Source organism: Syngnathus scovelli, chromosome 7, assembly GCF_024217435.2.
Source record: "Syngnathus scovelli strain Florida chromosome 7, RoL_Ssco_1.2, whole genome shotgun sequence".
In the NCBI taxonomy this organism is placed as follows: domain Eukaryota; kingdom Metazoa; phylum Chordata; class Actinopteri; order Syngnathiformes; family Syngnathidae; genus Syngnathus; species Syngnathus scovelli.
This window is the reverse complement of record NC_090853.1, coordinates 2,664,589-2,681,507: the sequence shown is the minus strand read 5'-3', so window position 1 is coordinate 2,681,507 and position 16,919 is coordinate 2,664,589. Positions and strand designations below refer to the sequence as shown.

General features: G+C 42.8%; 1 protein-coding gene across 3 annotated transcripts in view; it reads left to right on the top strand.

The window, feature by feature from the left end:
• The first annotated feature begins 368 nt into the window (after positions 1–368).
• Positions 369–16,919, top strand: part of cadm1b (cell adhesion molecule 1b) — a 95,367-nt gene continuing 78,816 nt past the window's right edge. Inside the window, exon 1 of one of the 3 annotated variants that reach the window (XM_049726790.2) lies at positions 369–532. In XM_049726790.2, the coding sequence (XP_049582747.1) occupies positions 457–532 (76 nt within the window). In that variant the 5' untranslated portion in view covers positions 369–456. The remainder of the gene's footprint in view (positions 533–16,919) is intronic. The other 2 variants (XM_049726791.1, XM_049726789.1) reach the window with 2 other exon arrangements.

Sequence of the window (16,919 nt, the reverse complement as noted above, 5' to 3'; positions counted from 1 at the left end):
TATAGTCAGAGACGTTTCAAAAACATTTGATAGTTTGGGTTGCATAATAAAAATATCTGTCAGGATTAAATCCATATATGCAGTTTGTTTGTTTATACAGTATGCACTTTATCTTGTGTTTACATATGTCATGAATATATATGATTGTACTTTATTTGGTTGCTTGTTCTGTATAAAGAACACATTTATTTTTATTCTATTTCAAAAATATAACGACGCAGTGACCCATGAACATACTGGCCCGATATTAGCGCGTCAAGTGTGTGATGTCCTGTTTGCCTTTTGAAACCGAATGCAGAATGCTTGACTCGACGTTTGATCCCTCCTCCTCCTCTTCCTCTCGCCCGTCCCCTCCTCTCTCCCTTCCCTCCCTCTCTTCTCCTCATGGGTGCACATTTCCATCCCATGGCCCTCTCTAGGTGATCTAACGCCGCCAGTCTCCAGCAGGTGTCCAACATGGCGAGCACGGCAAGCGGATCTCTCGCTCTCTCACTGGCTTTTGTCGTGATTTCAATGGGCTTCTTCCTCAAAGGTAAGTCATTATGGATTTGTCATTGCCATGTTGACGACGCAGTGTCTTAAAAAGAGGGAGCGAAAAAAAAAAAATTGGGGAGAGCGCAAAGCTGGGGGGGTGTTGGCACAAGTTGTTTGCGCGCAGCGCTGGCGCACGAGAGTCCACTGGCTTTTCTTCACCGTCTTTCTTATTCGCACCCTTCCGCGCCGAGGTTGAAGTCCGCGACGAAACAGCGCATGTTATTCCTCGTGCCGCATCCCGGCCGTCAATTCGGCGTGGGTTTTAAGCGTGTTGTCGATAGTTGCGACGCGATGTCGTGTGCTAAAAGTAGCGCACAAATATACGTACGTGCAGCAAGAAAGTAGCGCAGTTTGAATCAAGTTGAACGTCCTGCAATATATCATAACAGTACAGCTTGAACTGTGCACCCAGGCAGGAAAACACGCATTGCAGCTGCGTTTTCACACAACGTGTCCTCCTTTGCGTGTGTGCGTGAATGTGTGTGTGTGTGTTTAACAACTGACATGTCTGTGCACGAATGCATGAAGCAGAGCGCGCACTTTCACTGGCTGCCTAGTCGTTTCCCTGCCAAAGACCTCCCCGGTTGCAATAGAGTTGCAGTCGTTGGTGTGTATCCGTGTGGGTTTTAATCTGTGTGTGTGTGTGTGTGTGTGTGCGTGTGAGATACCCCTGCTGACACCAGTGGCGCATGTATAGCGGGTAAAATGTCAGCATGCTGCTGGGTTCGATCCCGCGCAGCGGTGTGTTTTGTGCTGTTGCTACTGTTGTTGTCACTTCCTGGCTTGTGCAAAAATGGCAAGCATGTATGTTATTTTTTTTTTTAATATTGAATTGCTTGTCTACGTGCGTTTCAGGCGCTTCAAGGGAAGCGCGGGAAAATGTGTGTTTCTAAAAACGTGGCAAAACATCAGCACGGTATTTTCAAGGTATAGCGATTGAGCTTAAGACATTCTGCTTCCTTTTGGTTGTTGTCAAAACGCAATAGAATTCCTAAGCGGCTTAAAACGAGCATTTTTTGGTTGTAAGTCGTCTCAGTTCACAAGGAAATTCTCGAGGTAATGGCTGAGCCTATTGGAACTCTGTTGCTAACCAAAACAGCAGCACCAAAGGTGTCTCTTGGATGAATGTGGACAGTGTTGAATATGACTTAGACTTAGACTCAACTTTATTAATCCTTTGGGATTACTCCTTCAGGGAAATTCAGGCCCCAGCAGTATCCATACCACAGAGCGGGTATACAAAAGACACACAGATGGCATGAGCGCAACTCAATAGGCCCTCATAAGGCTGCCATACAACGGCGCCACAAAGAAAGCCAGAAAGTGCGAAAGATAAAAGCAAAGCAAAGCAAAGCAAAGCAAAGCAAAGCAAAGCAAAGCAAAGCAAAAAGACAAAAGAAAAAAAGCAACAGTGCCCAACCAGCACCCCTCAATATCAGAAAACACCCCAAAACACACAAAATAGCCTCCACGGGGTCCACAGACAGGTGTAAGGGTAGTCCAGTTCAACGGCACCCAATGGACCGTGGTCGTGAATCGGTGAAAACATCACAAAGCAGGCAAACGTGTGAGCAGCGTCCTGGGCACCCAGTCGGGGCACGTGCAGATGGTCACCACGGGGCTAGCACGGCGAAGGTCGCTGGTTCTGACGAGCACGAGGGAGCACAGGGGTCGCGGCTGCAAGGCAAGGGACCCGGTCAGCATCAGCCGGATAAGCAGGAAGCCGTCGTAGAGGTACGCCGGTCTCGACCGATGTGCGCAGCCATCCCGGTCCCAGGGGAAGAAAAAAAAGAAAAAAAAAGAAAATCACATCCAAAGCGATACCGAGGTGCGGTAGAAGGCACCAGCATCGCCGAATGGACAAAAAGACAGAAAGAAAAAGGAGAAAAGAAGGAAATAAAGAGAAAAAGAGAGAACACTGCTGGGAGGCTGCCACTCACGTCGGCGCCATACCAAAAAAAAAAACAAAAAAACGCAATGTTGTCAAAACGCAATAGAATTCCTAAGCGGCTTAAAACGAGCATTTTTTGGTTGTAAGTCGTCTCAGTTCACAAGGAAATTCTCGAGGTAATGGCTGAGCCTATTGGAACCCTGTTGCTAACCAAAACAGCAGCACCAAAGATGTCTGTTGGATGAATTTGGACAGTGTTGAATATGATCTTGATTTATGTGACTGCGCTAGCATAGACTTTGTTATTATTATTATTATTTCTGAAGTGTTGTTATTGTACTATATTCATGTTTATGCGCTGTTCCAGTCCTGCTCACTTCTTCATTTCTCCACTTTTACTTGACATCAATTATCACAGGTGTGTTGGCTTGGTTGACTAGTGGTTAGCGTGTCTGCTTCACAGTTCTACAGTTCTGGGTTAGAATCTCAGGTAATCCATATTAACGACATCACCATTCGGTAAATCGCTGGAAAGCCATGACACATTGCTTCAATCTGAAAATCTGTATAAAGCAACAATTACGTTAATCAATACAGCTTTCAAAAGTGAGCACTGTTGAATTTTTTTATTTACAATTGTCTCACGAGCGTAGCCGTCATCCTTCAGCCGTCTCCACGTACCGCTTGTATTTCACAGTTGTTGATTGTATTACGCATCCGATTGGAGTGGAACGGCGTTCAGCAGTGTCTTACCCCCGTCCAGGCGTTAATTTAATTAACCTCACAGTCAAAGAAAATAATGTATTGGCTTTGCGTCGCGCCGCACAGTAAGTGGACTCGTATTCGGACCTGCGCCAGCTGGATGCGGATGAAAAACAACAACAACCAATGCCAGAGGTGGCAAAAAAAAAGGACTCACACTTACTGTAAGAAGTACACATAGTCAAGTCAACTGATTTTTACGACAAGCAGCAGCGTTGCGCAGAAGGTGCTGTCGTAAACAACTCATCTTAAAAAGACGCTCTGAGCTGTTTATCGCCACCGCCTGTTGAATTTTACATCAAGTGATTGCACTTTGGGTATTCAAAACAACTTTGCCTTGATGAAGTCCGTTTAGCTCATCGCTAGCAAACAATAGAAAATGCCATAGGTGTGCTAAGAAATAGCATTTTCCGGTACGTATCCGCTTTTGTGCTGAAATAACGAGTGAGAAAAATCGACTCCATTTCTTCACTGGATTACCAGATTGCTAATCGTGCGCTAATCGTGAGTCGTGGCGACGTGTCCTCCCCCGGCGTATTAGATGGCTTCATGTGAGAAAAGGTATTGTCGCTTGGAAGCTATCCGTCAGGCCTGAGCGATGGAGAAGTGGATCAATGCGGAGCTGTCACTGAGCCCGCGGGCGCTGCTGAAGGACAGCGTCTCAGAGAAACAAAAGGAAACATACAGTTGTTAGTTTGGGGGGGGTTGCGGTTGGCACGCTCCACTCAAGGCAGCCCGCCGCCGCCGCCGCCGTCTGGCAGCCAGCAGTTTGCCAGCGTGAGTGATCGCTCGTGTCCGTCTCCCTATTCTGCTCCCTCGGTGATGATACAAGTGTTGAGATCACTCAGATTGACTTGTTGTTGTGGCTGCCGGGTGTGTGTGGGGGGGGGGGGGGGGGCTCCACACATCGTGACAGGATTTTTTTTTTTTTCAGTAGTCTGCCGTTTGATGACCTCTCATTGATAAAAAGATGGGTGGAATTAATGACGATTTTTTTCTGTTCAGTCTTTCTGTCTACCGGATTGTCAGGTGGTCTGTCGCTTGGCCGGATTGTCGATGAGTCTGTCGATCAGTCTGTCTATTGGTTGGACCATCAGTCGGTCCGTCTGTCTGTCACTCGGTCTGTCGATCTGCCCATTGAAATGAAAGCAAGTGATTTCATTTTTAACTACCGTACTCTTTCATTGGATTGTCAAAATATCGAGGAAGCGATCAATGAATCGATGTATTGTCGCGTGGGCGATTAATAAGTTGGGAGACATTTCCTAACGCCTTTATGGGGGTGCGCAGACGTGTCAAGGAACTCTTCAGACGAATGACAAAAGTGAGAAAAACCATGTCGCCTGAAATACCGAAATAGAAAAGTGCGCTTCAAGGTGAGACCTGTTGACATGTGATTTATTTCATAATTTTTCAATAATTACACGCAAATTAATAACTTGGATTCTTCCTCCAATGATGGCTCCTCGAGTCAGTTAATAATTCACACACCTGACTCCATAAAAGGACTCGTATTCTAGCAACGTGGTCAAGGATGATGATGATGATGATGAGGATGATCCCGCACTTAATGGCCCATCGATAGAGCCCACGCGTGAGCCCTGTGCATTAGATCACCCCAGTACATCATTTGTAACAATAATTCCCTCTTCTATTTAAAGAAATCGAATTTATTGCTCATTAAATTTACATTAAACAGCTTAATAAGCCCCCCCCCCTCTTACTAATTGCTAGATAATGCATGGGTCTACTTAATGTGCTGCTAACTAATCTTATTATTGGAAGGGGGCTTCGCATGGAGAAGTGCCACTGACTGGATACTTGCTCCGGAGTCATTTAGGCAAGCTTTTCCTCTTCTTCTGCTCTGCTTCCATGTTTACATGGGAGCTAACCGACTTGTGCTGAGCCAGGTCGAGCTGAATGACTTAAAAAAAAAAACATTTTTTTAATTGACGAAGCAAGTAAACTTTTCTAGGTCATTTTTATGTGTTGATTCAACAAAAAAAAAATATTGAAATAAATATAAAATACAACTATAAAGCAAAACAATATATTAAAATAAAATTTAAATAAGAGATTAAATACAAAAAACAAAATATAAAAATATTATATTAATATATATAAATAATAATAATACATATTAAATTAGAAGAGAACATTTCTCACTAATCACCTAATGATCCCTCACAGCACACTGGTTGAGAATAAGTGTGTGTGTACGCTGGCGGTGAAATCCAATAAAATTGATCAGGGCCGCAAAAGGTTTCTGACCCCTCAAAGCAAATATGAAGTTTTCAGGTCGGCAATGGTAGCTAGCTAGTTTGCAAAGAACAGTTTATTATGTGGTGGGGGTGTAGACTCCTTGAACGTGTTCTACCTCCTACAAGTGGCAACTCGGTTCAACTCTGAATCCCGTCTTCGGTCAAATAGAAGGAGAAAAAAATGGCGTGAAAACCTTGGGAAGCATCTCTCCGACACATCCACGTTGAAATGTAGACCGGTCAATTAGGGCGAACAGAAGATGACAGAAGCCTCTATTCATAACTACGCCGTGTTAATGAGGAAGCATCAATAGCGCATTGTTTTTCCCGCTTGCTCTCACCTGATTGGCCGCGGTCGCGACAACGCTAACAATCGGAAGGGCAAACTGGCGGCTTCTGTATGGGACATAGACGAGACCACATTAGTTTGGCTGATGGAGCAATCACAAGCCGCCTTTAACGATTTTCCCCCTTCCTTGTGACACACTAAACTCAAAATCCCATATGGTTCGAAAATTTTAAAGAATGATTTGAAAATTTTGCAATTTTTCAGATCTTGTTGGATGGCCAAAATAGACACGATTTCTCGATTGATCGATTTTTATCCAATGTCGAGCCCAACTCGGAATTATCATTCAGCATTTTGCTTTTATTGTCCATTTATTGCCTCTTATATGCATTATACGCTTTGCTTACTCTTATTCCACTTTGTTTTATGCCCGGCTTAAAAAAATACGCACCATTGCTTCTGTCCAAATGAATGTAGAGTCGCCTTGACCTTGCGGTCGCTTGCTTTTTTTTTTTTTTTCTTTAGACCACGGTCGTAAATGTTTCTGGCACAGGCTATCATTTAATTCAACGGAACCTTTGCATTACAGTCGCCTGGCATGAGTTAGGATGATAGCTTTTGAGTAGGCCTGAACTCTAAATCAAATTCAAATTAGAATGCAGTTTTCATATTACAAAGGCTACAATACCGGGGGGGGAAAAAACTGTTTTGTTTTGGTTGTTTGCTAGGCTATATTTTAAATTTATGTATATCACAAAATTCCTTCTCAGCGTTTAATCTATGTATATGTACTGTATGTATTATCTAGTACAAAAATTCAAACGCCAATGTGTGTTAAATTAAAGCAGAAAACATGGCAAAAATCAAGCTAGCAAACTTTAGCGCAAAGTTTTAAATCACGTTTTAAATACACCGTGTAGTTTTCTTTTATTATTTTCCTTGACAGTAATGTTTCAAGTGGGAGCAGCATAAAACAGCCAGAAGCCTCTTATTGAAATATTTTTTTTCACTATCTGCTAAGCTGCAAGTTTAAGACCAATTTGCTGAGCCCTGTTAACTGTTTTAAATTGTTCATATAATATGTCTCCTTAAAAAAGGAGTCCCTGATAAACCTTTCCACCGCCTAATAGGACAATAATGTGCCACAGCTGTCACTTTCCGATAAGAATAAAAATGGAAAATGGAAATCAATTTGTGTCCCTGATTTATATCTCACTGAAATTTAAGGGACAGGTACTGTTTTTTTTTTTTTTTCCCTTAACACATCTCCAGCTGGAGTGCTGTTTGCCGATGCATTTATGCACACGGAATGAAACGTTATTCCCGCACGCAGCGGGATGTGTGGCAAAACACGGCGACAACTTTAGAGTAGCCCCCTCCCGCCGCATTACTATTCCTTTCTCCTCCTTCCAGACACACTCTAATGTTTCTCAAATTTTATTTGTACAGCACATTCAGGGATGGGACGAGGGTGGGGGTGGGGGGGTTCAGCAATGACTCCGGCAAATGCAATAAAGTAAAAGCAATATCCCGAGAATAATCTTTTGTGTGTTGTTAGCAGAAGTGCTACGTGAGGCGCCGACCGGAAAGATTTTTCATTACCGATCAGACGACGCCATGTTAGAAAATGTTGATTACATGCAGAGTCAAAAGTGATGTCTTCAAATCGAGGAGTCCAAGTGTATCTGTTCGGATTAGAAAAAGAATTTTGAAATGATTTGTTTGTTTGAATTGAAGCGATTGTTCCATTTGGTCGGTTGGTGTTTGTCAGTCATTATATCTCTTCTTGTTAAAAAGTTAAGCCCGACCGATTAATCGATTGGCCTATTTATTTAGCCGATAGTAGCGCTTTTAAATTTGGCTAAAATCGACCATTTTTGTTCTATTCTTTTTCTGATCTGCGTACCTGAGCCGTCCCACCATCACCCTCAAAACAAAGTTCCAAAGGGATGGAAAATATTGTTGTAAATTTGTTTTATTCAAAATTATGCTCAACTCCATTTCCTTAACTATATTTTAAGCTCCCTATCAACAACGTTCAATTGTTTATCGTCAAGGTTCATTCCCGTTTCTTATTCAAAATGTACAACTTTAGCATTAGCATAAGTTAGCGACGCCGCGTTACAACTCGGATCAAATAAATCGGGTTACTGCAGTAGGAATTGAACCTGGCTGAGCCACTCCTGTACGAGAAATGAAAAAACACGTCTTTTCCATAATATATCCCCTTTAACAGGTTTTTGCGCCGCCTGCCTCGGGGACGTCACGCTCCTGATTTCATCCGCATGACGACAGACCGTCTTAATTACTTTCGGACGTGGCGCTCCAATCCGTCTTTGTCAGGCTGATCGGGAGTGTGCACAACGGGCCAGACTGGGAGCCTATTGATTATTTCTCATACTTGAGTCATTGCAGCACACACACACACTCCAAGACACACACACGGGAGGCAATAGAGCTAATGGAAGGGGAAAGTCAAAGTCACATTGTTTACATCGTGGATGACAGCTAAATGTATTTGGGAGGAAATATGGGCCTGATGTGCTGGCTCTCAAATGGAGCTGTGTTTTGTATCTAACAAGACGCTGCCCAAAGCATCAAGCCGTGAACTCAAAACATGTCATGTTCGATCTTTAAGGGGACTGATATGGATGCGTTCGTCCGTGTACGAAAATCCCAAAATATCGACGTTATGCGTTTACAACATCAGGCGGAGAGACTGAGCAGCACTCTGTGGCAACCCCGGACATGAATAATCAATACTGTACTTTATGTGCGGACTCTAAATATTATATAGGAAAGCCAAGGCGGCTATATTTATAGAATGCGTTTCGTACGCGAGATAACAAAAACAGCTAGCAGAGGCAGCTAGCAACAAAGAAGTCTGAATAAATGTTGAACACGGCAATAAATAACAGTACGAGTCGAGATAGGCCTGATCTCAGTCGTCACCCAGTCCTAACCTAGTCTTGCTTCTGCTGTTTACAAAACACTTGATTGTTCTCGTTGTTACGCTTCTAAAATTAGATATAAGCCCACAGTGGCTCGGAAAGTAATTGGAGGCTAATACCGTCCCCAAATCATCACAAGTTTTTGTTTCTATTTCCTTTCTTCCTTCTGGGGGTGTTTTTGTTGGGCCCTGCTTAATGAGCTATGGGCTTTAGAATAAACCACAGTTGACTGAAAATGGTTTTGGTTGCTTTTGTTTCTCGTCCGGGAGATTGACGCACTTGTAGTTTAGCTGGATACAAAGCGGGTAAAGTCGAGAAAATTTGTTCGGTTAGCAGTTGTGGGAGAGGATGTGTAGCCCACAGTACGGTTTGGAATTTCTTTTTTAATTCCGTATAGTCGGGGCCCGGCTTGTAGACTCTCGCCGCTTCACGACGCCGTGTGCAAAGTATCACCTCGGTGCTCTCAACTTTTCGAGTGCAGAAAATGAACTTTGCTCGGCTCTCATGCTGTTTATCGAGCGTATGGATTTTCTCCCTGCGAGGCTTCGCGTCTCGGGTTGGTGGGGGAAAAAAAAAAAAAAAAGATCCGTCTCTCTTGTGTAAACTGCCTGTCCGTCGGTTGTAAGTGCTCTGTGCTACCGCCGCTCACTCGCGTGTGGGTATGAAAGCCGCTCGTTATCATCGTCATAAAAATCCACATTTTATACATTTACTTGTTTTTCTCTGACTGGAAAGTGACTCACGCCACTTTGTCCTCATTGTGTCTTGGGAGAAGCTGCTTTATTTACGCACTATAGCACACGCTAGTAGGTACTGTACTCGAGTACATCCATACACGTCACGGCCACGATGGATGTCAGGTCCAGAGAGAGTCGAACGAGGCCCAAACCACTCTCGCTAAAATGCCCGTAATGGCTCGCGTTGTTATTGAAGGCTCGATATTGCTGGTCGAAGCTACACTCTAGCGTGAGAGCATTACCTTTGAAAAGTATAATAAAAGAAGGAAAAAAAAAATCAGGACTCAGCACATTAACAGAGATGTATTTATTAGCGAATGCATTTCATCCGCGTGTTTAGCGGAACCATCTTTAAAAACACCCGATGGGACGCTAGCTATAATATTCCGATTGCTAACCACTATTTTAAATAAAGACAACAAGAATAAAATCATTTTACAACTCAAGTCAGGGAATTACAAATCCCCCCCGTCTGGCTGAGGAAGGAAGATGTAAAACGCATCAATACATGTAAACAGGCCTCATTAAAAAGAATGGCTTCTCCAGACCTCATAAAGTGGCGGCATATTGTTATTGGGAGGAAGCTCGCGAGTGGAGTTAACGTCTATGAGCACCAAAATGACATCCATCAATTGCGACGTTTTATTGGAAATGGTGGATGGGCTGCTCGCGAGATGTAAATGGTTTTGTTAGCGGGCGGCTACGCTTGGGCGGGCCTGGAGGTGCGCTGTGACAGAATGAATGGCTTCGAGCTGCAGGCTGCTGTATTGCGCTCCATCAAAATATCAGTCAACGTGTCACTCGGGATTCATGGGAAAGTTTCCCCATCGAGTTAAGAGTCCGGGTGTCGTCACCCTGTACGCCACGCTATTCCTGCTATTTATTCTAGACTCCGCCCCCACAGAAAGCAAATATGGTGAAGGAGCTGTTCTGCTGCACTTAATTGGAATGAAGTTTTGTCATTTAAAAAATGTCCTCCAAAATCATATTCAGTACGTTCTTTCCCTAAGCTATTTTTATTTCCTCTTTTTAACTATTGAGTTTATGAACGCTTAAGTCACCGTTTAAATAAATCCGCCTCGCTCCGTCTACCGATCCAACTCCGGATTATTCCGACTTGTAAAAATGTACAACACGCATTCTATTTGTCACCTTCATCAAAAACACGTTGCGAAGTTTGAGCTGATTGTTTCTCACCGGGAGAGCGCCGACGGTTCTTTTATTCTCCAATCACGTCGGCTGCCAGTTTAACTTCCCCTTCAGAGTGACGTGACATTGAATTGCAAATGACAGCAAATGTAAAAGTTTTTAACAAGGTGTGACAGCAACCCGAATCCTCCCAATTAACATCATAATCCATTCTGATTTGGTGCCAGGGGAAAGTGGGTGAAATCCCTTTGCCGGCGTTCCGCGAAGATGCTCCGGCGCTCGCTCGCTCGCTCTGGTGTATTTGCATGCGGCTGTGTATCATTCTGACATGTCGGCAGCGCTCTTCTTTCACTGTATCGCGGCCAAGATTTATTTAAATAGCGGCCTCGGACCAATGGAGGTTAACTCGCTGTAATCCGTCAAAAATGTTTGATTTCAGATTTTTTTTTTTTTTTTTCAGAAGGGTTGGACGGTTTTTGGAAAATCTATGAGCGCCCCCTGCTAGATTGAAATAGACCGGCCGAAATGAAAAATAAATTTAAATAAATTAATAAAACAGATTTTTTTTTTTATATTATGTTAATTTGAAATCAATGAATTCTACAGGCCTTAATGTTCAGGCAGAAAGTTTCTCAACTTGGCGTAAACAACTCAAAATGTTCGCAACGGATCACATTTATGGCTTGAAATTGTCATTCTCCTCTCACGCCATTGCGCGTCTGTGCCTGAGGCGAGTAAATCGAAAAAATAAATAAATAATGAATTGTCTTCCAATACAAGGCATGAAATGAGTGCTAAGGTTCATTACAAGGTGTGACGGATCTATTTTGATTGGTGTTATTGTTTTTTTTTTTAAATTAATTTCATTTTGGTTACATTTCTGCACCGTCATAAATTTTAAATTGAATTTGAACGCTCGCTACGATTTCAGAGTGCGGAACACGCCTTTAGTGCCCCTGTCGTTATATATTACAACTTTTTTTTTTTTTTTTTATTGGTGCTTAATGTTAACATACTTGACTTTTTATAGGGATGCATAAAACATAAGCTAAAATGTTAGTGGCCGATGTTGAAATGAATCATTTGCGTCTGTCCTTATCTTTTGCTTAAAAAAAAAAAGTTGGTTGAACAATTAATATAAAAAAAAAAAATTTAAAAAAAGCTGTAGCGTGTCTCCATTTGCTACTCCGAAATGAAGACAGACGGCTTTCAGTGCTCCATTTTAATGGCGTTAAGTGCACCGTGCGGGGCGAATCCGTCTTTCTAATGTTTGTACGGGAGGACCTCGATTGCGGCGGTTTTGACAGTTTCAGGTTATCGTCGTTTCAAACAGTATTTTTTTTGCCGTACTTAATATTTTCCATTTGATTGAAGGACTGATTTTTATTTAGGCTAGAATCTAAGTGTCATTCATTTAATGCTTCTAATTAGCCACAAAGGCTTCAATTAGCAATATTTTCACCTTTTTGGGAGAGTTAGATAAACACTTTTTTTTTTTTTATTCTGATTGGATGCCACTTAAGATGGCGTTTGTCATTTGCGCAAACTCGGCAAAAATAAATCGTGAAAACAAGTGATCATACTTTAGCCAGGAGGCAAATTTTGCACTTGAGGAAGTTTTGCTCCAATCTGTTTCCTGATGCTTTTATTCATAGCTCAAATTTTGACCTTGTGTTTGTGTGTGTGTGTGTTAGTAAGACGAGGAACGCTTTTTGGCATCTGGTCTCAAGGTCCAGTGAGGGACCCAAGTGGAAAAATGAATCAAGCAGCATTTTTAGTCCTTAAGGTCAAAACTTTTACCCCTTAATTGAACTTTGGCTGAGCTTTCTAAATGTCAGAGTCCGCAACTTTGAGATCACAATTACTGATTAGATTAGTGCAAACAATTTGTGCTTAAATTCTGCGTGTGTACATTTGACACGCAAACATGCAACTCGGCAATAAATTCGTCCCGCTCGATGTTTGTTTCTCTTCCGATAACCGCCGCACCTTTGACTCTGAATTTTGTCGATAAGCTGAGGAAACAGACGGCGTCTTCACGGGGACGCGGATGCCAGTCAGCGGGTCGGCGCCTGTCTGTCAAGACTTTATTCTAATTGCCGCCGACACAATTAGCGGCCTGCTGTCGCTTGTAACGCCGCCGCCGGTAAACAAACTTTTAGTGTGACACGTGTCTTGTTAAACGCATGTCAGACAAAACCACGGCGTGCATTTAGCCACGCGTCGCTCACCTCTGCATATTCATCCGAGCCATTTGCGGCAAAACAAAGCGATTTACCGTCGGCCATCCCCCCCCGAACAGTCAGGCCATCAGCGACGTAATTACCGAGTATTAAAACGTCACCGTCGTCGGGATGGCTAGCGAGTTGCTTTCGTTGCCGCCCAATCATAATCACCGTTTATTTACGAGAGCTTCCTTTTTCCGACCAAAGAGGAGACGTGAAGGTGACTCTTGTGGCGTCAGAAGCTTTCAGACAAGCTGTCTCCTCTCAGCCGGCCTTTTAAATCATCATCACTCCATCCGGCTGTCGTCGTGACGTATCGCCGTGGCTATATTGGCGCCGCGCCATCGCTTGTTTAAACGCTGGACAATTGCGGCGTTGAATTAAGATGTTTGAGCTTGACCGATACAACCTGTTGGCAATTGTTGAGAAAGTGAGAAAAAAGTTTTTCCCCTCTAATGAGAATAATAATCAATTTTGACGTATTGTACATAACGTCAAAATATTCTCTGGTGATTTCTCCCCATGGTGCTTTTTGTTTGTCTCAACCACTAAGTAGTATTTGTGTGAAGGTGTGTGTCCGTATCAGTGTGCGCGCGGCCTCAGCTGGGTATTATCTTTGCCCAGATTGTCCTTGGACCCCCACGTCTCCGTTATAAGCCAGGCGGCAGCCGCCACCATAGATCATCTCCCGCTCTTAAGGCACTTTGCGGCGCGCGGCGTGAAAATCGCTCTAATCCGATTCCGACATGATCGACGGCAAAGCGTCACGGCGTTTTATTGAGACAATTACACACTCATTACGCATATGTTTGACAAGTTTGCCCTCCTGGCATTGCCAATGCTCACAATTAATCACAAACAGCGGCGTGACAAAAGGAGATAATGAAACGATGAAATATATATCCTGGCTGAAGATGAGGTGATATTATTGATGGATGGGCCGAGCGGGATGTCAGAAAGTAGCCGTCTTAACTTGATCTATGACTGCCAAGAATGTATTTTGGGTCACTTTTGAGGCCGCCTTATTTCGGCGCTGAACGATGTTCCAGTCATCCTTATCAGGCTGGAATTGATAGTAAGAGATTTTTTTTTTTCCCTGCCTTGGCCCCATGCCAAAAAACAAGCATGGTTGTATTGTGCAGAGGGGATAAAGAAACATCTTTATCGGGACGGCGGAAGGGAGGTGTCTATTTGAGGGCGGGATTTATTTGTTAGTTGGCTCCGATGCATGCGCCACATTCACTGATCTGCACGCGGGCAGATGTAATATGGCCTCCGTGAGGGCAAATATTTTCTGTGCTGGCTTTGGGGGGGCTCACCTTTCACTGTCTCTTTAGAAGTAGGGCCGAAAGTGCAAGTTGTCATGGTAACGACATCTGTAAACAGCTAAGGAGCATGAGGATGATGAACTTGCATGAGACAGGGTCACCCCGTCAAAACAGGACAATTTTGAGGAAAATTCATTAAGTTCTTTTTTAATTTTTTCATATTTCAGAAAATTATTTTTAAAAAAAATTAAATATATTAAAAAAAACTTGCCTTAAGGTAAAATTCCAATAACCGATTAATTGAGCTAAAATCAAACTAAAAAAAATACATAGATAAAATGCCTTTTTTTTGGTTCTTTAACACTAAAAATAATTAATTTCAAGCTGAATATTCAACTGCCCTTTAGTAAGAAACTGTTTGTACATCTTCTATGTCTCTTTACAGCAGTTGACGCACCCACAGACCAATTCAACCTGAATAAATTCTGTTTTGTCACTCCGTCAGACTTCGGTTCGATTTCCAAAGGCTCGCCATCGCGTCGAAACGATGTCAGGACGACCTAAAACACTTTCAACCTCAATTGAGCCTAAAGCGAGACGAGCGCGGCGCGACGACGGCGCGATTTGCAATTACGCGAGGGAGACGTCGCCTCTCGGTTCAAAGAGCGAGTCACAATCATGGAGAGTAACAAAAAAAGCCTCGCCGTTTAAAATAAAAAGAACTTGTCACCTCAAGGTTGCGAGCGGCGAGGCTTTGTGCGGCAAATGAAATACTCAAGGAAGACATAAGTCTCATTAAGACCCATAAAGGACATCCTTAATAAAATTCTCATTCTGACAAGCAAAGAGCTCTCCAGTGATGGCTGATTAATTGTCCGCGCAAATGAAAGCATGAGAAAGAGCCGCCGGTCGGGAGGTTGTAATTTATCCTCGGCTGTCTTCTCGTAGCCTCGGGTGAAGATCGCCCGGCCGGGACTGGGTGGCCGCCTCCCGGAAAATGAAGCTCACCCTTTTCATATTAAGTGCCAGGAAACTCGTTATGGAGGAGGTTAGGTCTTTATTGACGTTTGTTTGGGAGCGAGATCACGCTTCATCCATTTTTAACCCCCCACCCAAAAAAAAAAATAACATATGAGCTTTCCAGTTCTGAAAATACTCGTCTAATTTGTCTGAAGGGCTTTTTGTATCCAAACAACAGCATCTCTGCTGTGCAAATCTCCGAGTGGGCGTCACCCAGTTAACCCCAAACCACAGGGTAAAAGGATACGGAGGCCATCTGGTTGCACTTTCTCTTTTGGAGTACGCCGTTCAGGCATCGTGCCCACCAGCTCGCTACTGCCGGAGTCGGGTGACGGTCATGAAAGAGCCAAAAAGGCTCCAGAAACTCCCAGTGGGACGGCGACATGAATATTCTCGCTCTTATTTTCCGGGCCCCCTAGAACGTGACCCCCGTCGCATCTGTCCGCATTTTCAACTTTTATGACCTCCGAAAAGTTTTTCTACTCAGGTGCACTAGCAAGGATATATATAAACAGCATATTTATGATAAGTAGGCCACCTTAATGGGCTGCCACAACAACTAAATGAAATCAATCCATCAGTGAATAATTTATTTATTTCTTATCTAGACCTTCACTGTGGGCAGATTTAGCTGAGCCCTGAATAAAAAAATCAAAAAAAATCAATACACAGCTATTTAATAACAGTTTTGACTAGAATCCAATATAAGCAATCTATTATTTTTGGAGTTCAGGGATGAGGGAGCCACCTTCGTAGTCAATGAACATCCTGTACCTCACCTTTGTTGTGAAATTGGCCACTAGAAAATGGAGCTGTTTTTCATTTTTCAGTCAAATCAACTCCCCTTCGACAAGTCAATTTGTATTAAACGTGAAATACACATCGGGTAAGATTGTAGCGTCGCTTGGCCATTGTTCTGAGAATTGGTCAGTCCGGTGAATCTTGTCATGCAAATCGTTTTCATGCTGGCAAAGACGAACCGGCAGCCACTGTTTAATAGCGCTCGGCTTTGTGAAGTTAAAAGGCTTTCAAGAACCTGCAGAGCCACTTATTAAAATGATTTAACCGACTGTGTGTTTATATTTGAGCCCAGAGGTGTAATTTGGAGAACATTCAAAGTTGTCAGATTTCAATAAATTGTAAAATGATGCCCAGCATGTGTATATTAACTTCTATAACTAGCTAGCTTGATGTTTTATTCGTAAACTATGCTAACATTTTGTAAAGATAGTTTGATTCCAGAGCCTCAAATACATAATAACTGCCTGAAGATAACTTTCTAAGCTAGCAAAAAAACGGGTTGAACGGGTGCTAACATGGTCATGCTTTCTGGCAAGCTAACAAAGAACTTCCTATTTGAATAGGAGACATTTGAGTAAATAAACTGACTACAACATGCTATTGTATGTTTTGAACCTTTTGGTAAAGTGTTTTGTGTGGGAAAAAAAAATCTATCTACATTTGCATGATCTGACGGACTAGTTAGCATGCTAACCCAAAAAGTTCAATATAATCGTTTAAGTAAAAGAAGTTATGTATTCCAGAATCATTTTCTTCCAGCTTGAGCTTTTCAAGTGGAACAGGACAGAACAGAGCTTGGAGTCCTCAAAAGCATCAAAATTGGATCAAGTTGACTTTGCGCGCTGTGGCAGCTCAAAATCAATATTGGACTTAGGCAAGCTATTTACAGTACCTTGATCATGTTTGACAGAGGCTCTCAGTGTGAGCAAATCACTGGCCAAATTATTTTGGGGAAGGGAAGAACAACGCAAAGAAAGGGACCCAATTTCAATGTTTTTATCCCGAAATGTTTTATTTGATTAGAATCCAAT